Genomic DNA, 24,140 nt, shown 5'->3' with positions numbered 1-24,140 from the left:
GAGGGAAACACATACCCCCCCCCCCCCCCCCCATCATATTTTATTTTTGCTGTCTATGTTCTGTTGGGAAAGTTTCCCTTTAATTCCTGTCCCTGGGATCGAAAAGGATATCTACAAAGTGAAGGGAATTCCTCTTTTAGATATTTTCTCACCAGAGCAGCAGCCTATATTGGTAAATTAACCCTTACCTCATGTTCTGGTGGAGTGAATCTGGCAAGCGGGGATACAAACAACAAGTTATTTGAGGATATGATACAGGACCATATTAAAGAATTTGCATGTGGGCAACATGGTTTCAGGAAAGACCATAAAGACCATTCTTGTCCTTGGTGGCTATTGCTGTTCAATCTGCTTATTAACAATTTTGGGTATAGCATTATTAGCAAGATTAGCACGATACCAACATTTGTAGGATGATTAAACTCAATAGAAGACATGGCAATATTACAGAAACACCTGGATAAAATAGGGGTTGGGCACCTGCATGGCCGATGACGTTTTATATCAAGAAATGTGAGGTTATGCATTTTGAGGTTACAAAAAAAATGCATGCAAGCTATTCATTATTGGGATCTCCACTGGGGAAATCAGAGGTGGAAAAAGATTTGGGGGTCCCAAGGGACAGCAGTCTTAGTAACTCATAGGTTAAACTCGATGGACCTGTGTCTTTATTCAACCTCAACAACTACAGTATTTAACTATGTAAAAAACGTTACAAAGGTTTTACTTCTTCCTGTATTTGAGAATACATATACTTTTAAGCCTGTCACAACTAATGATCAGCAGAGCAGGCTGTCAGTGTGATTCTTTCAGAAAACCTTCTCCATCCTCCATTAGAGCGTCTTTATTGCTATAGTGTAGGGGTGCCTTGAAAATGAGTTTTCTGTTTTAATAGACCTGAAAAGCTAGAACTATGATTTGTCCTTTTCTGGCCAAAAAACTCTGATTGGTATACTGTACAACACAAAGTTGACCTGGGTTTGACCACAAGACATTTTCCCAGAGGGTGTGGTGGTTTTCATTGATAAATACCTTATTTTTACTTTTAAAATCACATAATTGTATTTTTTGCTTTTCAACATGCCAAATACTCTTTGTAAAATAACAGGCTGGGAAGGTTTACATGACTTGGATTGTGAGATTTGGATATTGCTCTGCAGCTTTTTAATTGACATTCATTTCAGGGAGTTACTGATGCCTGGGCTGTCTCCTGTTCTGCCACCTGCTTCTTGTCACTGAGCCGTGAGAAGCAAATCTGCAATTTTCTAATCTCCCTTTCTGATCCATTTCAAGTGTGCTCACTGATTGACAATTGTATGGGCCGCAGCATCTAATTTCAGAGCTGCCAGTATATTGTTGCCCAGTAAAGTGAGGTTTCAAATGAGTTCTGTGCGTTATCTCAGTATGTTTTTCCATTGTGAAGTGTTAAACTGTTATAGAAGTACCACTATTAATTAACATGAAATGTCCAGTGATATTGATATGAAATACCTTTTTATATGTAGAGGTAAAAGCAAAGTGGCTCTGTTCATCAAACTTCCAGAACTGGTTTGTTAAAGGGCAACATTTGATTAGCTGTATCTGGAGCTTTATTGTAAATTGTCGGTGTCACCAGCAGTAGACTTTTTAGCTCTCCTGGGAAGTGCGGCATGGTTCTCCCAGGTCTTACCTCCTCAGGCTTTCCATACTCCTAACTCCCAACTTTCTGAGATGGAAAGAGGGACACATTATAGCACAAAGTATTTAGGCAAGAACATGTCCCCAGTAATGCCGACCATGAGAACTGATGTGCAAAAAATGATTGCATAAAGGAGAACTATGAGTTGAGTGACTTTCACTCACCTCATAGTTCTAGCCGACCTGTGACAATGAAACTGTCACAGGTCAGCTCAGTAGATCGGGAGTTGAGCGAACACATACCGGCGTTCGCTCACCTCTCGAGCCTGTCACAGCCCTCTGCCGTGACAGGGGAGGGGCTGGATTCCCCCATCCCCGCTCCGATCCGCCAGCGCTGACTGGCGGACCGGACGGGGAAGGGGGCGGTTACAGCTGGCTCTGCCTCTGGATAGGCAGAGCCAGCTGTTACTCGCGTATCTGGGTGGATCCAGACATAATTGTCGGGATCCGCTTCAGCTGCGGCGTCTCAGTATACCCCGAGCAGTAGCTCGCGGTATACTGAGCTTAGGGTGACGGGAGGACGCTAGTTTGTGTCCTCCCTTTACCCTAAGGAGAACTATGGGGAAAAGCCTTAACCCCATAGTTCTCCTTTTAAACCCAAACGTGCTCTCATTTATCACTACTTTTTCCTTTTGTTTTCCTTAAGTTGAGTAACTTAAAGGTTTGTGCAGTGAAACAATTTCAGAGTTAAATATTTTTTTTTTTAGAGATCTATACATCATACCAAAAAGAGGGACAACTGAGCAAGAAAAAGCAACAGAGGGATTTGGTTCCAAAAAAAGGGTCTCTCCAAATGAAGGACAATTTAGAGCGATGCATGCTAGTGACAGTTGATGATCAGGGAAATTCAGGCAAACATTTAGAAAGAAGTAACAAACCATGGCTGAGATAAGCTGTAGGAGTATGAATATATTCCAAATGACAGCCTGGGGTTAAATATCAATCACATTATCAGGACTAAGCACTGAATTTATGTTTGTCACTTGGTGACTTTGCAAGTGTTGTTATTTTGTTCAGGATACGACTGAGGGGTAATCAAGAAAGGCACATTCCTTTGTTACAACCCTGGAGAGGGGCATCTACCATATATGTGGGATATTAGCCTTGTCTCGGCAGGTAGAGCAGTCTAAACAATGTAAAATGATTTCTGATTGCTTGCCACAGGTTACTGCACTTTACACATTCCTATTTTCCGTTAGGTCCATTTAGTATCTAAAATATGTTTTTTGGGTTATTGTTAAAACAGGCCTGTGAATCATACAGTAAAGAAAGCACAAATCTCCTAAATTGAAATGAATCCATAATCATTTTAAACCTGTAGTACTTTTTTACATTATTCGTTGAAAGCTGATTAATCTGAATTTATTCAGATTATCTCAACTTTATCCACTTTTCTGAGATGACAAATTGCAAAAATACATAGAAATGCCTGTCTAGCGCATTGTATATTGATCTCCTCTTCTCCAAGAGGAAAACTGTGATTAGTTTTAGTTTCTTTTCTTCTGAAGACATTGAGAAAGCTTTTAAAACCTGATGTGACAATGCTTCTCTGAAAAATCTATCATGCCCAATCATGTGGATAATGCAATATCTCCTGTGCTTGGCAGGGTGAATCATGGAGGTGTTAACTATTCAATATCATGCTGCTGCTGCTGCAGTGTCAGCAGAACCAACAGTCTTTTTTTTTTTGGGCGGGGGTATTTTTTTTGGCAGTGATATACATTCACAGTAAAATTTGGAGGTAAAAAAATATTTCTGTAACCTCTGAATCATCATAATCTGCAGTGGGATACTTTACCAGTGAACAGAGCAGTGTCTGGATATATGAGTTTCTTTTGCTTTGAAATGACAAATTTCATTGCTTAGCAGAGCACAGATATAGAGGAAGTAATCGATCCAGAAGGGCTATTGAGGAGCTCAGCGTGACAGGCCAAGCAGTGATTAATAGACAGCTTTCAGGTGTTTCTCAATTCCCACTATCATTTTATTTTCCCAGTTGGAGCTTGTACAGTCTTATTCTGCAAAGTTGCATTACATAAAAACAGTCTGGACGACGGGAACGTTATTTGTGAGCTTTAAATTCCTTGTTAAACAAAACAAAGAAAACATCAACAATGATATGCACAAAACGAATGACTTGCTGCTTTATAAAAAAAAAACAAAAACAACATATTTCTTACTGCTCTATTTTTTATTATTTTAGGCTGTAATCCACTATATTGGATGCATAGTTAAACTGGCCGCCCAAAGCTCGAATTTTGACCGAATTTAGAATATATGTTGGCAAAATTTTAGTTGTGGGTAGCCCTGCAGGCACCACTTGGTTTTACAAAAGTCAATTTTCCAACCCGGTAGAAAACTATCAGCCAAACAGTGCATGCATCCAAATGGATGTAGTCACTGTTCGCGTATTCTGATAGTTGTGGGTGCTGGCTGTCAGTGTACACTAGCTGGCAGGCAAGATTCATCCATCTGCACTGTTTAGTGTGAATGGGAGGTATCTGCAGGCTGAATGGAGAAAAAAAAACCTCATCATGCATGGCCAGCATTAGTGTAACACAGCTGCTGTCTACCCTGCGGAAAGATACACATATATACTCAGATAAACCCCATTCCTTCCCCCATTTTGCTGCCACTGGTGAAGAAAAATACCAGGTACTTCAGCTTTGAGCAGGTCACTCACTAACCTTCCTTTCACGTGAGAGCAGTGGTGGTTGGTGATTGGTTGCTCAGGCACCCAGCGTTGTCTCATATGGACAGGAAGAGAGTTATTGTGTAAGCTCTAAGTCACAAAATTGAACTTGCAAAGGGCTTCACCTCTTAACTATCACAGACAAAACAGGGAATATGAAAGAAAGGAACGTATGTGCAGCGGGTGGAGCTTAAAGACTAATACCAGGCAAAGCTTCTTTTTCTAGTTGTGGATAGACTAGGGAAGGGTTAGAACGTCTGTCAGGTTTTAAATGCGGTCCCTGATAAGGATAGTATATAGCATTTTTACACTTCCTGTGTTCCCATAAAGGATGATATTAAGTTAGATTTTATCCAAATAGGGGGGATATTCTCTTTTTCTGTATGACACCTCTCAACTGGACAGGAAGTAAACAGAAATCCTGTAAAAGGTTCTTAACTTTCCCCACTCTACCAGAAAGTATTTTTAAGTTTTATTGCTTCCTCTTTCTGTGCTGCCTGACACGCATTAAATGGACAGGAAGTGGATATACTTTCTGTTCCTTGCTGTTCATAATGAAATCTCTCCTGAATGGGGATACATCAACAGTTGACAATAATTTTGTCCCCACACTTGTCTAAATGGAAAAGTTTTGGCTTTGGGGTTTAAAGGCACATTCACAATTGTGGACATATCTTTGATGAGCAGGTGTTGATGGACCAAAAAAAAACCCCACCAGACTTTTATTTTTTGCGCTAAGGTTTAGGTGCTTTCTTTTGAGGGTCAGATTCTACTATCTCCTTAATGCTGATTGCTCAGCTCTCAATCTATAGCGCCGGCATGTGACAGCTGCATTTTAGGATTCCTTAGATCTTTTATTTGGGCTCAGTGAAATATACAGAGTCTGACGAAGGGATCTAATTAATCCCAAAAGCTTACATCTTTAATAACTTAAGTTGAATAAATAAGAGTGTTAATTATAAAAGTTTTGTAAAGTTTCATGCAAAGAAATGTCCATCTGTTTCTTCTACTCTTGTACTCATTGTGTATAACGTATTGCTTAAAATGTTGCTGCTTTTCAAATTAAGGATGATGGTGGTGGTAGTAGTAATAATAATTATCATAATATAACTCTAAAAGCTGTTCAGAACCCATGTTTACTGGTTATGCCCCTGTGCATACGGAAATCAATTTGCTATTAAGTACAATGCAGAGATAAGCCCCATAGCACCAAGACGATAGTAAAAATGAATGGGACTTTTATTAATAATGTATTTTGGCTATCAAATAAAATAAAGCCCAGACCATTGAAATGTAACTAGGTCATTTACAAAGCATCTATTAGCTATTCAGTGGCCTTGACGCATACTCAGTGGAGCCTTCGTCTTATGTCATGCTCTAGTATCCCTGACTGTCTGGTCAGAGAATAATGCTGTGATAAAAGACTCAGTAGTTGATATTGGTGTAAGCTCTTTTTGCTTGAATAAACAGAATTAGTCATGTCTGATGCCTCCTCAATCTTTAAAGAAGCCTCAGTTAAATATTTTACCAGAAGTGTTTAGACTTCAGTGTGCCTGGCCTGCTGTTGCTATCATTTACAAAAAGGTTATTAGACTTTTCCAGCCAAAACCCAGTATGTAATTTTCTGTAATTCGTTTGAAAGTTTTTATAGCTGGGATCTTCATGTTAATAAAAATATAAACTTCAATGCAGATGTAAGCATTTTATAGGCATGTACGAATACAGGACAGAAGTGCTATGCAGGTACAGCTATTGTTGATTTGTAGGTAAGGCATCATTCATTACAGATGATATCCTGTGCATCTTCAGATGAGGATAGTTTATGATGCTGTGCATGTATCAAAAGTTGTGTTTTACAAAGCCTAATGTGTGCTTTTGAGTGTACTGTCACCACCATAGGAAACTGCAAGTTAGCTTTTACCACAGCTTTCCATTGCAATAGTGTGGGACCTAGCTGAAATAGTGTAATCATATTCTCCAGAAGACATAGATAAAACACTTGTAAAATAAATTGTATTAGATTTGGTATCTGCCTCTTGCGATCCTCTGTTCAGCATAGTTTAGACTGGGAGAGGCAGCACGAGGAGCCAAACAGGAGTTCAGCCGTAAATTAATACATTTGGATAAATTGGACCTTAATTTGGTAGTAAATGATGATGGATATTTTCTGTTTTTTTTTCCTCATCAAAGGAAAACTGGCCAAGAATGGTAAAAAATGTTTTAAACTTTAGCTGTATATTTTTGTCATTACCACACCCGAACACCAAAAAAAACCCAAAACAAATTATCCCAACTCCTGATAATGAGGTGATGTCACACGTGTGCATTATTTATTCTTTGCACAGATTATATGTTTTTTATTAATCCTATTTTACACTGACAGTAACACTGATACTGACTTTGGCGCTGACCCTGAATGTCTTTTTTTAATAATCCTACCTAAGACACACTGACACTAACACTGACCTCGTTCAGGCCCTGATCTAACTTTTTATATAAAGATATAAGGTGTAACAGAGGAGAAAGCGAAGCAGAGGTTTCTATGGCTAGTGATCATTGTGATAGACAGTCACAGGCTATCTCAATGGTCATGTGATCAGTGCTGGTCCTCCCTGGCTCCCAATTGTTCATAGTGGACCAATATAAAGTGCACTTCCAGCACAAACACAGGTACGCATATATGCAGCCCCATGGAAGAAGGTCCACTTCCATGAAGCCACGTACACAAGGGGTTATACAACTCCACATGTATATAATTGAGCTGTTTATTTAGTGCTTTACCTGGAGTCTACCTAAATGCAGGGGATGCTAATCATATGTAGCCACATGATACAGATGACCACTTGAGGAAGCATTTACAAGTGTGTGTGTATATGAATAACTATGATTACAATATAGAATAGAAAGCAAATAGTCATGTAAAAAATTACTATAATGCAAACAAATCAGAATGTGTACATACTGGAAATACACCAAATATTCTCTTTAAGGGTTACTCGCCTGTATTCTCATAATGCCTTTTTACAAACATTGATAGGATGACGGCAGATATGTCTGTCAAGTTGACAATGGAGAACAACTTGTACTGCCATTTGATGTTTTATTAGTTTCAGAGCCCTCGTCAATTGGCCAAGCTGCAGCTACATTATGTACGAGCCCTGCTTTTATTATTACAGCATAAACATAACATCAATTTAGACAATTTCGCACCAACAGCTCCATTTGTCAAGTAAACAAATATTATTTTTGTAACTGAATAAAATTCCTACCTGCCACTTTGCTCTAAATGTAATTTTCGGCTCGGTCACCCGGTAAAAGAGTAACCCAATGTCTCATCTCAATGCAGGAGCAAACTCTGGCTCTCCGGAAAGAGGGGATTGGTGTCGTGTTGGATTCTGAGCTGCCTCATCTCATTGGCATTGATGACGATCTTCTAAGCACCGGCATTATATTGTATCACTTGAAGGTAAAACTTGTGTCTTTTCTCCTCGCTATGCTGTCGCCTTTTTAATCTCTAAGAATTGTACACCAGCTGATCTCACTTTAATCTACATGCCATACCCAATAAATGTCAAGGTGTAGACTCAGTCTGATCTGAGTGCATAGATGCAAATGTTTCATAAAGCAAAGACTGAAGAATATTTTCAGTCTGAAATGTTGGATATTGGAATGAACAGCAGATTATCTACCTCCAGCCCACCCTAAATTAGTTTTTAAAATGAACCTGAGCTTCATTTAGTGGTCTTAAACCTTAGACATGTAAAGCAAACATCTAAACATGCCTGCCCATATGTTCACCTACCTTGGGCCCTGATGCAGAGATAGCAGTTATATGCAAATAGTGACTTTCTTACTTGTAGCTGCTTTGCCCTGCTCCATTCTGCACACCAGTGTTGGTCCCATCACTGTGATTGGCAGTGATCCTTTTTTTCCACAACCGTAACCGTCCATTGACTCCAACTAAGAACTCACTGACCATAACTTTTCATCATTCCTGTATATGAGTATACAAGTTTTATGCTTGCCAAGTCTAGGCTGAGCACCAATATGCACACATGTTTTTTTTAATGTCTTTAATAAAATATTATGTTTTTATAAAGTTTTTAGTGTCTGTGAAGGTCATGTAATTTGCCTAAAAAGCCCTCCTATGACTCTTAGCACTTAATATTTTGGCTTTGGAAGTGTCTCTTTTGTCTATTTAGATGTACATGCTTCCCAAACCACGGCTCTGGGCAGAGTGGAGGATCAAATTGTTGCTCTGGGGCCCTATAATTTGTAGTAATCTTCTAGAACAAGATGGGTCCTTCAGCAGTAGGAGTAGTTGGAGTTCATGGAGTGGTGAAGCTTTGGAAATTGCACCTGAAGGCAAAGAAACTTCAAACCTATTATTTCTGATCACTCCTTTAGGAAATGTAGTTAATGATGCGTAATTGTAAATATAGTAGATTTGTATAAATTTTTGAGGTAGGCCCTCGTACTACATAGGTTGGTAATTCTAAACAATAGTCTACAGAGAGTGTACAATTGGATTGTAATGTGTGCGACTACCTTAAGATTCCCATAGGGGGTTCAGTCCAAGGGCATCCAACAATAAGTGGAATATCTGCTTTGGATGAACTGGACCTAACAAGTAAAAAGAACATAAAGACATACAGTGTATACATACAGTGGTGAAACATAATGATAACCCTAGTATTCATTTTTGAAAGTGCTTATTCACTCAAAAAATAACAATGGACATTTAAGCTTGTATGTGATGCTAACATTTATATGAAAGTGCTGGAAATGGTATATTCTTTCTATAATGGCTGCACTATAAATTGTATTATAGGTAAGAGAAGTACCACATTAATATAGATGGGGATTCTTGTGGCATGTTACATAACAATATGCATTCTTATCTGAGGCTTGACTTGCCGGCGCATTTAGCTTGAGGTGCGATCTTAATGATCAGTAGACTCGCAGCTCTTTGTTAGTGAAGGTAGGAGTATGGAGATGCACTTACTGTGCAATAGCAATGTATTGCTGCAGGAGAATCATTGGGAAATGCCTTATTTCACAAATGTATGCTGAATAAGACACACTTTTCAGCAGTACGGTACATAGCTTAGGGTTGTCTAGTTCAATATCAGTAGTGTATTTTTAGTGACAGTTTTCCGTTAAAGTCGATGTACCATATGTAAATGCGTTGCTCATTTGGAGCAGAGATCCATAGGAAATGTTTACATTTAAAGTGAATTTACAGACATGCTAGACTATTTTTTTCCTTTCACAGTATCTCTGTGATCTGCAAATTTTATTATAATGGCTAGACACTGGCTGTCTCAGAGAGGACCAGGAGATTGTAATTATAAAGTGACCCTCCTGCATGTTTTGCCGTATTTGACATTGATTTACCTAGTATGTTGAACAATTCACTTCACTCCCACGCCACAGTGTAGTTTACAGTCTAACGTCCCCACCAGTGTCACACAAATATTTTATAGGGCTGTTTTTCGGTCAGAAGCCTTTTGTAGTGCAGGTAAAGCCAAAACGTTGTTTTATTTAGAGTAGGTAATGGTTTAATATATCTAAAGGCTTCTGTGTGGCAGTCTAAACAGGTTTCAAATACATTTTACTATGTAAGCCTCATAAATTAAAAGAAAAAAAAAACTTTTTACCTCCCTTGAGTAGGACAAATGCTTATTCTTGTGTCTCACACATGGCTATGACCCCGGAACCCCACCCCAACACTGCAGCCAAAAATGGGATGGCTTCAGCAACACAGTCAGTTCTGCTTATCCAGAAAGCAGCGAGTAGGACTATGTGTGGCCAGGTGCTGATTTACATTCTACAGGCTTAAGAATCAGCAGTGACAATTCCTGTAGCCAAGTTCCCTCATAATAGTGCAAGGGACAACCCTACTCTGGATTCAGGAGCAATGTAATATTGTGATGAGCGTACGACCCCATTACAGGAAGCTGCATTAGGTGGACTTCACTGGCAGGATCAACATGCATTTGTAGGGGAAATCAGGGAGAACTGTAAGTACAGATGCACTTAGGCTACATTCACACTAGGCTTTGTGCTGCGGCTGTGAATTCCTGCCACAGGATTTGCAAGTGTGTCCATACAGATGCCTGTGCAATAACATGCGGACATTCACTGACAGATGCAGCCTCTGTCAGCCTGTCATTCACTTAAACGGGCACAACGGCCGCATCTGTACTGCAAGAATCCACAGGTTCTTTCCACAGGAATCCCCAGCTGCAGTCTTCAGCCCCGTGTGAATGGGTCCTTACAAATAAGTGCTGCTGCTCATATCTTTTTTTTTTTTTTTAACCCTTTTTGTAATTTATTTTTATTTTTTTCCCAATGGTCCACACCCCCTGCTTTGATGTTTTAGTCTCCTCCCGCTGCCTCCTGGGATACAGACGCTACAGGCATTACTTCCCTCATTTGCAGCAGTATATGTACACAAAGGCAGTGCCAGATCTTGCACATGTGCAGACAGAGATTTGGCACTGTTTGTTTACATATTGTTCTATGAACAGCGAAAATTAAAAGAGAACTAATGGGGTAACCTTTTTATCCCATAGTTCTCTTGAGGGTCATGGGAGGACATATACTAGCGTCCTCCCGTGACCCAAAGCTCAGCATATACCCAGATAGCAAGCAATTGAGCTGCAAGTTTGAAAATGACTTGCTAAACTAATGCAGACTTGCCAAGCTTCACAATTTTGTTGCACAATTACATCAAGTCTGCATTGCAAGTCTCCAGACCAGCGAGCTTGCAGAGCTCTTGCTGTAGACTTGCCAAGCAAATTTGCTACAAATTCAAAAAGTGTCAACTAGAACTTGTGCTGCAAGTGTTCTGCAAGTCTACAACTTGCCAGGAATATGTGCAGGAAGTTAACAAAATTACAATTTCACCCTGACACAAGTTTGTAGCAAGTTATCCTTGCTATCTGGGTAGCGAGCTATTGCTCACTATACACTGAGAGTGCCACAGCCGGGATGGATCCCGACAATACTGTAGAGATCCACCCAGCTGCGTGAGTGACGGCTGGCTCTGCCTATCTAAAGACAGAGCCAGTTGTGCCCTCCCCCATCCATTTCTCCAGTCAGCACCTGATCTATAGAGCCGACATGTGACAGTTTCATTGTCACACATCGGCTCGAACTATGAGGTTGAGTGAAAATCAATCACCTCATAGTTCTCCTTGAATTCCTCCTGGGATATGTGACATCAGTATCCCAGGAGGCATTACTGTCCTTCATTTAGAGAGCAATATGTAGACAGACAAGGCACCAGATCACTGCACATGTGCGAGATCTGGCGCCGCATCTGAGGGCCAGCTGCAAAAAGCAGATCGAGACAGCCAGCACCCTGTGGCAAAATAAGGGTTTTAAGCCTTCCCTGGTCTGTCTAAAACGAAAAAAAAAGTTTTGAATGTGGATATGATCCGCAAACGCCCTGGTGTGAATGGGCTCTTATGTTGTTTAGGCCTAAAAATGCCACTTTGTTTTGCAAAACATTACTCTGTTACCAAATACCTTTTCTGAGTAGATTTAGAACATTTAAATACTTACATCTTGAACCTTGCCGCACCTTGCCGTTTTGTTCTGATCCACGGATTTAATAAGAGTTAGCTAAAGGTTAATATGGACTAAGATGTAGACAATTCCTTTGCTGATGGTAACTCTGTACAAGACTGGCTTTCCCATCCCTCATGCCTACTGCAATGAGTGAGGGTCTCTGTGTCAGCCAAATCTGCAAAGTGTTTTGTATACTAATGTGTACACGTCTGGCAAACACGCCAGAATAGACTTGGCATGTTTGCTAATCTGTACAATGATCATTTCATTGCAAACATCTCTGAATAGTAATTTAGGGGTAAGAACAGTGACATTTTATTGAACTGCCCTAATAAATGAGTAAATGGCAACGGGCAATAATATAAAAATCTTAATTTTCCTGTTTTTCAGGAGGGCCGCACATATGTGGGAAGGGAAGATGCTGCATCAGAACAGGACATAGGTAATACACAAAATCTGATTTATTTTTACTTTAACAAAAACCTTATTTATCTCTTCTGCCCCTTGACTCGCCCCTTGCTGCAAGGATTGACTGTAACTTGATGGTCACAAGCAGTGATTGAAGAGGAAATATCATGAACCTTGATTAGGAGATGAATGGCTTCCCATATACGAGCCATACACACAATGTTAGACCACATTTTCATTGCAAAAGCAATTGAACAAGTCAAAGCAACCTAAATAACACCTAATAGGCCATCTCCTGCACATAATGCTGAGCTTCCAGGCACTGAAGAGAGGGAGAGGTGCAACCTGAGCTGTACAACGCTCTAGTCGCATCACCTGCCCCTTCTCACTATAGTCATTTACAAAAGTCTTGTATTTTTTGAAAGGATGCAAGACATTCTGTGATTGTAGGAGGAGCAGGTGACGTGACCGGAGTGATATACAACTCAGGTCGCTTCTCTCCCTCTCTACAGAGCCCGGAAGTTGGACATTGATGTTTGAAAGTGGAAGATGCTAGAAAACAGCTGTGTGTGCAGCCATTCTTAGTACTTAGCCACATTCCTGGCAACATAATATTACACACCACACTGGGTGTGTTCAGAGGGCAACTGCAATGTATAAAAATCTTACCTTACAGCATGCCATTACCTGCACACAATGCCCAGCTTCAGGGCACTGAAGAGAGGGAGAGAAGCGACCTGAGCTGTACATCACTCTGGTCACATCACCTGCTCCTCCTCGCTATCGTCCATTCACAAGACATTCTGTAATTGGAGAAGGAGAGATGATGTCACATCCCCGCCCCTCCTCTCCTCCTACAATCAAAGAATGTCTTGCATCCTTTCAAAAAATACATGACTTTTTGTAAATGATGATAGTAAGATGGGCAGGTGATGTGACTAGAGAATTGTACAGCTCAGGTTGCACCTCTCCCTCTCTTCAGTGCCTGGAAGCTCAGCGTTATGTGCAGGAGATGACATGGTGCATGACAAGATCTTTGTTATGTGCAGAGGGCGGCTGCAATCTATACATAGCTTTTTTTATTGATACTTTACACACATACTACGGAAAAGGACCTTTGCTCTCTCTGTGTGAAAGCAGTGGTCTTTCTGTAGAGTCCCTACAACGCTCTGATGAATTAGAACACAACAGCAATGGAATATTATTAGTTGTGCAACATTTCATTGATTTTTAGATGCTTAGTCACCTAGTCGGTTAAGGGATTTTTCAGTAAAGCACATTTTTTGCAGCAAATAACACTGGGGCAGAAGTTTGGACAGGTCTTCCTACTGATAGGTGGTTGTTATAATAGTTTGGCATTTGCTCCATGTATGCATTGTAGCAGGGCAGTGTTTGATAAAAGTAGACCCAGTTTAATTTAAGAGCAGGGCTTTATAGGCTGCAAGTTTGACACATCTGAAACATCATCCAATATTTCAAATGTGTTGAGGATGATAGCTTCACTATGCCACCAGGGGCTGACTAAGTAAAATAGAGCTGTTTTATTGACATGTGGCCTGTAACATTTACACATGTTCATATGTCAGGGGTGGCCCACTGTGGTTAAATCGCTTTGTAAGACCAGGCACTTTTAAGTATTTGTTAAGATATTGATTATCTTCAGTGCACAACAGAAATGGCACATATGGTTTAGTGTCCAAACATTTATTCACTACAGACTAAAGTGACACCGTATTGAAGAAAGCATTGAAACTGCCATTGCAGGCCTGCAGAAGAAAATGCAAGTTGCTCACGGTGGCTTTGGCTTTGGATATCATTTTTTTTTTTTTGCTATTTGTGTTTTCAGGGATTTTACTTTTACTTTCTGTCCAAAAGCAAAAGAAAGTGAGGGAAATCCCATGTCCCCATTGGAAGATTTCCCCCTGTATTCCTGTTCTGATGACCAGACCAGAAAGATTCTACACTAGCCTTTTGCTCTCTCTGCCTGCCATTTTTGCACAGTGCTTGAGGCTCAGTGACTGCACAACTGTCTGATATGGTTCAGTCCTGCATGTTGTAAGAAATTCCATTGGTTACTGCTCTATCATTATCGGCATTTCTTGTGAGCTCCGGCAGCCATGTTTCAGCAGGACAGGAATGATCCAGCTCTGGCCTGCCTCACGCTACATCAGTCCCATAAACTGAAAGCCAGATTCAGACTTCATACCAATCACATTAGTTATTTAAAATTATTGTTATAGTCAGAAGACTATGTAGATTATATTTGTGGTAAATGTCAGACTCTCTGCTAATTTCATATTTATATCTTTCATAAAATAAAAATATGTTTACAAATCTGTTACCATATTAAAGCCTTAGAGCAGCAAAAAAACAAACAAAACACCTAATCTGTTCTTAGGATAAACTTCAAATGGATAGAGCTATAGTGAACTAAACTTGCAAACCTCTTGGAAATGGAGAAAAAAAAAATCTTAACCCTTGTGTGCCGTTCTGGGTCCTCAAATTGGAACTAGAAACTAGCAGATGTATATCCTTTGTGCTTTTCTAATAGTATACAAACTACTCTAAATGCATTGCAGCAGAATATTTTGTTTTTATGCCTGCAATAGTCATACTCATCCTTATCTTCAAATCACAGTTCTGCATGGGCTCGATTTGGAAAGTGAGCATTGTATCTTTGAAAATCTCAATGGCAGAGTAACCTTAATACCACTGAATGAAGCACAGTGCTCTGTAAATGGAATCCAAATTTTAGAGCCTTCTCAGCTGAACCAAGGTAAGTCATAGACGTTTATTGCAGTATTAGACATCTTGTTTTTTTTCTTCCTGATAAACTTGTTCAGAAAAGGCTCAGTGGTACAATTGATATGTGATTTATCACCTGCAATCCCTATTCCATACCAAAGTCTGTTCTACCAAGTCAGGGGGCGGGGCAAAGAAAAAACATTATAAAAAGTGCTTTATGCGCCTGATTTTATTTACTTTTTTAATTTTTTTTCCAGTCTTCTTTCCTTTTTAATGGTGGCTTAGCATCAGTCTATGCAGGGGCAGAGTTGCCCTCCCAGCATGCGTGTTCTCTGCTGCCTACAAGTGTTAATGCAGGTAGATGGTGTGCTTGCAAGTGCAACTAACCTCTCCCTGAAGGACAAGACTCAGGATCACCCACTGACAGCAAGGGAGCATGGGATCACCTCGTGTCATTGTTTCCCTGCCATAATCCCTTACAGTCTCCACAAAATGACAGTTTCTGAGCCACTTAGGACTTGGGGTTGTAATTGTCGGCACCAAAAACCTCTTCAATGATTATATGGCTTACTTAATGGTAGGTTGAAGAATGTGACTGTCTGTGACTGTCCTTCAAAACATCACAAGGAAGAAAGCATTGTGTACAGATGCCTACTGGGGGCTCCTCTAGGAGGTAGCCCGTGGAAAAACCTCTACCACCTATAGTAAACTACACATTCTACATTGTTTCCAAGTGTGCTTGATGAAAATGTGATGCCATATGTCCAAGATATAAAGTTTAGCTGGAAATTATTCTTTCAACTAGGGATGCACCAATACTGATACTAGTATTAGCGCTGATAAGTATTTGGGCAAATAGTCGTACTCGCCCAAATGCTCTGATACCTTCCCCGATACCGGAACTTCCGGTCAGATGGAGATTTCCTGTGACTGGCAGTGCCGCAAAGGAACATAGAGCTGGCTTCCCGGCCAATCGGGAAGCTGAGTGGTGGGTTCCTGATTGGCCGGGAAGCTGGCTCCATGCTGTTTTTTTGGCTCGATGTTGATTGGCCGGGAATCTGGCTTCCTCACTCAGCCAGCCTTCCGGCCAATCAGCATCGAGCCAGCCAAACAGCATGGAGCTTGCTTCCCGGCCAATCGGGAAGCTGGGTGGCGAGTCATTACCTGCCACCCGGCTTCCTGATTGGCCCGGGAAGCGGACTCCATATTCCCTTGTGGAAAAACTGGTATCAGTGCATCTATACTTTCAACATTATAATGATCCATAGTACACTAGCAAACCAACCAAGGAATGGCTCAAAAAGGACTGCCTAGCCAAAGCCCTGATTTGATTTCCATTGAAATTTTGTAGGGGGATTTTAAAACGGGCAGTTCATGTAAGGAAACCCAAGGACACCTTTCAACTAAAGTTATTTTGCATAGAGAACTGGTCAGAGTCTGGTAGGCAGTTATACAAAACACCTACAATAAGTAATTTACTGCTATAGGGGCCTGCCCCAGCAAATGGGAAATCCAGATTGGTACCTTATCTGTTAGGGAATCTGTATAAGGTCTTATATCTGGCTATTCATGGCTATCCACAACACAACCTTTTCACAGTACTATGCACAGCTTTTTGAAAAAAATCAAAACATAGCCTAGTTCTCCACCTGCTAGCTACAAGTGGTAAATATAATATATTCATAGTCATATAATATATTCATATGCAGTGTTTTAAATCTATCCGACTACTTAAAAGTAAACGTTTTTCATCCTTGCACATAGCAAATAAGGAGAATATATGCAAAAGTACACTACACATTCCTTTTGTACAGAATTTTGCAAGCAGTATTCTTGTATTCTTGAAACTGAATATAATTATACTGCTTGGTTGTAATACAAAGTTACTGAGCTGATGACTCTGGGAGTGACTGTAAGATGATCTCTTAAAATTAATATTTTATAGAGCTTCCATAGTTTTTTTTTCTTATCTTTTTGGTCTGTAAAATATATTTAAATTGTAAAATTGAATTGACACAACAAGTATCATTTTTGTAATTTACATATACATTGATATTGATTTAGCATTTTTTTCCAGGATAAAATGTAAAAAGTTCAACAATGCCAGTGCATAATTTTATAGTTTCAAAGCAGAGCTACAGGTACCGGGGTTTCATTCTCCCACCTCTGTTGAATTGGGTACGCTGTTAATGACAGGCACAGCACCGGAAATCTGCAGTCCATACTTTTCTTCATGCTACCGACTTCTTCACCGCATTCATTATTTTTGTAAAAACGTTATACATCTGCGCACAGGTCTTTGTATAAAAAGCTCTTTCACTTTATTGCATAAAAATTGCAATACAAAACAGTAAAGCTCCTGTTTCAAGTCCTGCCTAGCCCTTTGTCAAGCTGTTTTTTTCCTAGCTTGACGAGGACTAGACATGGCTGGAAAAGTTGCTATGTGAAACAAGAGCTTTACTGGTTTGTAATTTATGCAATAATTTGAAAGAACTTTTTATATGGAGATAGATCCGTGGTGTGCGGATGTCTGTTTTTGCATATTTGAAGCTGAAGAAGGAGGTTTAATACTAGCACTTAGCAGTGGATAAGGTGTGTGTGTGTGCTCTGAAGTGCAAGTGCATTTATTATTTAAGCTTCAGTGACTTCTGAACTTGCTGCTTGTCAAAGTGTTTTATGGTAGTTCCACAGTCTGGAGGTAGCGCTAGAGCTTAAAACCTCTATATTCGTCTCGTTATAGATCACTGGCAATATTAGGAAGATTAGCTTTTGCTGCTTAGATAGATGATGCTACATGTAACTTAGTCATGCCTGAAAGTTTTAGTAATTATGGTAGGGAAGACATGGAGTCAGTAGGGCACACCAAATGCATACAATTGGTAATTTTTGCCATATTTTTTTTCTGTTCGATACAATTACTAACAGGGTTGTTCACAAGTGAGTGAAGAGTTTGGAGAAGGCAGGAGAAGGGAACCAATTCAGCTCACTTTCCAGTTCAGCTATGTTGTCCTAGTTTGTTCACTTCTCCTGCCTTCTCCAAATTCTTCACCCTTTTGTGAATTACCCTTTAAAAATTCCAGACCTTATAAGGTGGAGGAGATCCTTTTAATAATTATGCCATGCCTAGGACACATTGTAATTGTCCATAAAAGAAACCTGGGTACAAATTTAGAAGCTGCCATTGCTGACTTTGGTTTTGGCGTTGCATACTCCAGGGATGTCCTGTCCATCCGTGTTTCAATACATGATGAGTCAGTGACCTGAAAGAAGCCTGTAACTATACAGTATTCCAATGCTTATTTCAAGACAGTGGCTCCTACAAAAAAACAAATGGTATGTAGGATTAATATGTAAACCTCAAGTTTCAATTTTGGTTTTTGTTTTGCATTGAAAAATAACATAAGATTTTTGTAACATAATGCAGTATCGTACAATGGGAAAATAATTCAATTTGATGGAAACAAACCCCAACTATGAAGGAATGTCTTACCCAGGTTGATCAGTAAAGGCAAAATTGAGAAATACTATATGATAAACGCAACAGATACACTGTCTTGGGCGTATCCCAATAGACCATCCCAAACTCAGAAACCACTTTTCTTCATGCCAGCGGTGTAGTAATTGTCAGCTAGACTTTTGTGTATCATTGGCGATGTGGATCCCTTTATAGCCCATATGTTTAGGTTTTCTGTTCTCTTCCCCTCCTTCTTTTCCCCTCTCCCCCACCCAATTTTTTTCATTCTCATGCCCTCCCCCATTCTTTTTTAATGCAACTCTTTCCAGTTCCAGGTTCCCCCCTTGTTTATTGTAATAACAACATTTTTTTTAATTATTATTATAACAGGGTTATGATAAAATTATTTTTTATAACTGGTATTATAATTAAAAGTACTTTATTGTGGTCTTATTTTTTATTTATTTTTTACAGTTTTGTCTCTGCCAATGCACATTTAGGTATAAAGAAAAAGAATACAGTTTACAGGGAATATGTTTTTGGTTAGGATTTGCTGTGCATTTAGAAGTTTTAATTTTTGCAATTAGGCAAGCATGAGCAACCCTCTCTAAGCGGCATATGAGCACCAAAGCAGAGCCATCACCTTGTTCTCACTAGCACCTTTGAGATAAGTGTATTGAGACAATCCGCTCAGTAAAATACTAATTTTGCATTGCAAAAAATGGAACGTCTGCAGCAGCACTGGTCTTTGTCCATGCTGCAGCTCACATTCACCGTAATGGCTCTTCCTGGCAAACCTCTTCCAGCAAGAAGATCAGAGCATCAACAAAAGGTCACTGAATGCAAATAAACCAAACCTTTTCAAATCACCACTTTCTTTTATTGGAGTTAATCCTGCTTGATTTAGATAATCCGTTGCTTGCTTGGGCTGATTTTTGTTATTTTTTTTCAGTAGGTATCAATTTATTTCTTTGCTAGGCTTATTCAATTAAAAAGAACGCCTGCATATAAGTGAGGAAAAAATATCTTGTGAGTGAAATGAGCTATAGTACATAACACAACCATTATGCTTAACCTTCCGCCTAGTACATCACTTTGCCATCTGTTTTTGTTGTTATTATTATTAACACACATTTCTCAGATTGCTGCGCTGATCAAAGTTACATGAAAATATGAAACTACGTGCAGTGGTTTTCACTGAATGAGCTAATGAATAGCTTTAGAAACTTTAATGAAAGGTTAATAATCAGGTTATGTTCCCCCTGTAGGAACATATATAATTGTTTTAGTCCAATGACAGTAATAACTAAATTTGTGATGCTGATTGTAAACTCTACAGTCATGGTTTTTTTTTTTTATTTTAAATCTTGCTAGTCTTGACACCAAAAGAGCCAGATTGTTGGAATATTGGAAGGTGTAGTTATTGGAAGGAGTAAGTGGACCTCAGTCGGCTTTGAGACACCCAGCTGGTCGTAAGCAGATTAAAGGAACTGCAGGGTTGGCTGGACGGAAAGGAAGCCAAGATGTTTTTCTACGAGGGTTGGAAAAAATGAAACACTTTTACTTTGGTTGACTTATTTTGCCAAATTTGTGTATTTTCTAAGAATTTGTCATGCAAGAGTATTATATTGCATTACATCACTATACACTATACAAGATGCAGAATTTAAGGCTGTAAAGATTATCCTTGAATCATCTGCTGGTCATTAGTGCTCTGGGAGCTATACACTACCTTTTGGATTACCTGAGAATGTGTGTGTTATTCATTCTGTTGTGTATAATCTTTTTCCTTCTGACTGACAGGTCCTCTGTGTGGCAGTTTCCCTTGTGACCGGGCAGATTTAATGGCATTTTCCTCAGTGACTGAGTGGTGTCTTGTGTTATTTTCCCATCTGACTGACCAACATCCTATTTGTCATTTGATGGAGGTGATGGATGCGTGTTGCACGTTTCCCCTCCTGTGATGGATGTTGCTAGTATTTTCACATTGTCAGTAGATGACACCTGAATGAAAAATATGTGTAGCATTTTGCTCATGCAAAAAATCTCCTGTGATCATTTCATCTGTGATCAATGGAGCAGATTGATATGTGATAAGGCTACATTAACATTACTGTGTTTCCATATGTAGCAGTTACTATGCAGTGTGCTTTGGGTGAGCATTAGGTTGGTTCTATTCACATTTTACTTATGTTATCATTGACCCCCTACAGAAGGTGCATTTTTGTTGGAAAGCTCACCAAAGATGGAGCAAGAAGGATTTTAACAGCCCACTGAAATACACAGATGTGAATGTATCTTTATTGGATTGCTACAGATTGATTCCTCTGTGACATCAGTGTATACTTTAATACCAGATACTTGGCAGGAGGCCTGAACTGCATTAGTCAAAAGATTGAACCAGATTTTAATTGTATTTTTATATAAATAATGTGCTTCATCTGCATTGTATAGGATGAGTAGCAGTCTTCAGGGGGCGGTGCCTAGAATTAATATACCTTCTTTCTATATTTTTATAATAGTGTCATATTTCTCATTTTAATGTACCCCTTGATAGACAGTATTTATAAATGTATCCCTGATAAAAGGTCACACAAACAAGAGAAAAAGAGAAATCACAGACTGTGCCCAGTCTAGTTTTATTCCAAGTCGGCACAGGATATAAGATAAAGCTCTGTCTTGTATCTTTTTGGAATTTTGAAAAAGGTTTTTAGAGGACACAATGGGGGGAATCTATCAAAGCAAATGCAACAGTTTTAGCCTCTTGGATAATTTTTTTTTAATGTGCATATCTGTCTTTTAACATGTGCCCGTTTTGACCAGAGCTTGCTCTACTTTTTCAATTGCCTGTTTCTTGCACATGTTTTGCAACTGTTTTCATCTTCACTTGTTCTGCGGCTGTCTGAAACTGAGCATTACCTAAGAAAACGATCACAACTTAAGAAGTCCCAATGACCACTTCTTCAAGAAGCAACAGTTGAGCTTTTTGTCTGCAGTTACAAGTCTTCTTTCCCGGGGTCTATTAAACCTCATTTATGAAGAACATTACACTAGTATCATAAATCTGGTGCAAAGTGCATCAAATACATTGCGTGCAAGTTCAAACACTCGCAATTGCTATGATAAATCCCCCCCCAATGTTTTTTTGTTGTTGATTTTTCTTTCATTGACTGTTGTCAGGGCTAGGACCAAGCTATGGCTATGTGTGGACCCACCCGAATGTGGTGTTATATACATATTTAAAGTATGCCTTGACATGCATACATTTATTTTGTAATGTACTCTTAAGTGTTTGTAATATGTAATATATTTTTACATTGTTTTGCTAGTTTCTGAAAACTCCAAACTGTACGATTAACATACTGTTAGAAGTTAACAAATATCCCCTTAGTTCAAGAGAAGTACCCCTGGGGTGCACATGCCACTTGTTAATAACCATTGTTCTACACAGTCATGTTTTCCGTGTCCCAGTGCTAGTAACGACTCCTGAATTTATTCTACCTTTATGACCCAAAGTGGTGGGAAGGTGTACAGAGTCATTCAGGGTTGCGTCCCAGCAGAGATTTTCATTATTATTTTTCATATGACAGTCACTTTATTGTGCATTTTTATATTTCACCTTTTGTACTTTGAGTATTGAAAAGCTGTTGTGCGTAAGCTAGTTTTGTTTCTACCTGACAGCCAGAGACTTAACATAATGAGTCTGCTCAGTTGTGTATGATGGTTTAATTTTATTTTGCTGACATACATTGAAGTCTTCACAGCAATTTAATAGAACGTTGACCTCAGAAAGCACTTCTGTTTTACTTTTGTGATTTTTCTATGGCAGTCTGTAAAAGGAAGTAAAGTAACACATGCAATCCAATATTAATGTTTGTTATAGGATTGTGTAGGTGGGCATCATCATTCTTGCCTTGCAGCTTTGGGTCCTAGGCTTAAATCCTACCAAGCATGATGCTGTCTGTATGTTTTCTCCATAGTTTTATAGTGTTCTACTATTTCCAAAAAAACATACTGGTAGACTTCTTGACCTCCACCCAAATTGTCCCTTGTGTTTGGTGTAGATTTTACAACATGATTTGATGTAGTGTTTTGTCCTACGTTTACAATTTTTTATTTTTTTTATTAAGGGGCTGTCATCCTCTTTGGTAGGACCAACATGTTTCGCTTTAATCATCCAAAAGAAGCAGCCAAATTAAGAGAAAAAAGGAAGGTAAGAACACACAACTGTCTTTTTGGTTTGGCTTTTTTCATGCACAAGTCATTTAAGTGAGTATATTTTGATTTTAATGAGCTAGAACAATTTAAAATGAACTCCTGCTTTGCCCATGGAGGGCAAAGCAACATGTTCACTTTAATGCACGATCACCTGCATATACTTGGCTCCCCTGCCACTATGGTACCACTGGGTATTGGGACCATGTGACTCACTCCCTTCCTTCATGTGATAGCCCTGTGTTGGCTGATTCACACGGGGCAGTGAGAGCCTTCAGCCCTGTGTAGCTCAAACTGAGATGCAAGTAATGCTTACTTGGGGCTTCTTCTCGTTAGGTTGACTTTAACTATACACAAGTTTTAAGCACTCTTAATATATACAATATATTAATAAGCTGATGGTAAAATGTTCTCTTTTCTTATCCAGCTAGTTGTCCTCTGTACAGTCCTTGACAATAAAATTAATCTTATTTATTACAGGCATTTATATAGCGCTGATAATTTTCATGGTGCTTTACATACTGTACATTCACATCAGTCCCTGCCCTCAAGGAGCTTACAATCTAAGGTCCCCATCTCGCATGTATGCACACATACTAGGGCTGATTTAGACAGGAGCCAATTAACCTATGACCATGTGTTTGCAGTGTGGGAATAAACCCACACAAACACAGGGAGAACATGCAAACTTTATGCAGATAGTGTCCTGGCTGGGATTTAAACTGGGGGCCCCAGTGCTGCAAGGCAGAAGTACTAACCACCCTGCTGCCCTATATTTATTTAAACATGTTAATAATAATGTATTGGAATGTGACTGACTATGCTGCTTATTCCAGTGAAGAATGCACTTTGTGATTCAATTTGCGTATAGGAATCAAGATTGATAGATTTCTATTGTTTTCTCCCCAGAGTGGCCTTCTGTCCTCTTTCAGTTTATCAATGACAGATCTGTCAAAATCATGTGAAAATCTCTCAGCGGTAATGCTTTACAATCCCGGGTAAGAAAATGAACTTGCTGACATTTCTCATACTGTATACAATCCTAAAATATTCTACAAAACTCAATGTGAACTTGCAAATCTCTGCTGGAGGTAACATGTCACATTAACCAGGGTGACCCAAATACTAAAGGCTGTTATAGAGACTTTATTGTGCAAGAAATATTGCTTCAGTGAACCGACAAACTGTTGGCCTTTCCTTTCTGTATGTCATATGTCATAACAACACAGTTTAAGGGTTTTTTGACTGATATATTTAATCTCTTGTACATTTTGTACTGCTTGATAAAATTAGCCTTGCATAGCCCAGAGTTCAGTTCCAGGTAGAAAGTAAAATCAATCATCGAACAGCTATGGTATCCAAGACACACGG

General features: G+C 39.3%; 1 protein-coding gene across 1 annotated transcript in view; it reads left to right on the top strand.

Annotated features, from left to right (window-relative positions):
* KIF16B (kinesin family member 16B) overlaps positions 1-24,140 on the top strand; it is a 264,485-nt gene that overhangs the window by 93,219 nt on the left and 147,126 nt on the right. The window contains exons 13-17 of the mRNA XM_018564217.1: positions 7,716-7,835; positions 12,338-12,389; positions 14,994-15,131; positions 22,685-22,767; positions 23,679-23,767. Of these exons, the coding sequence (XP_018419719.1) occupies positions 7,716-7,835; positions 12,338-12,389; positions 14,994-15,131; positions 22,685-22,767; positions 23,679-23,767 (482 nt within the window). The remainder of the gene's footprint in view (positions 1-7,715; positions 7,836-12,337; positions 12,390-14,993; positions 15,132-22,684; positions 22,768-23,678; positions 23,768-24,140) is intronic.

The sequence above is a fragment of the Nanorana parkeri genome, unplaced genomic scaffold (assembly GCF_000935625.1).
Source record: "Nanorana parkeri isolate BGI_ZX_2015 unplaced genomic scaffold, ASM93562v1 scaffold737, whole genome shotgun sequence".
Classification (NCBI taxonomy): Eukaryota; Metazoa; Chordata; class Amphibia; order Anura; family Dicroglossidae; genus Nanorana; species Nanorana parkeri.
This window is presented reverse-complemented; position numbering and strand designations above follow the sequence as displayed.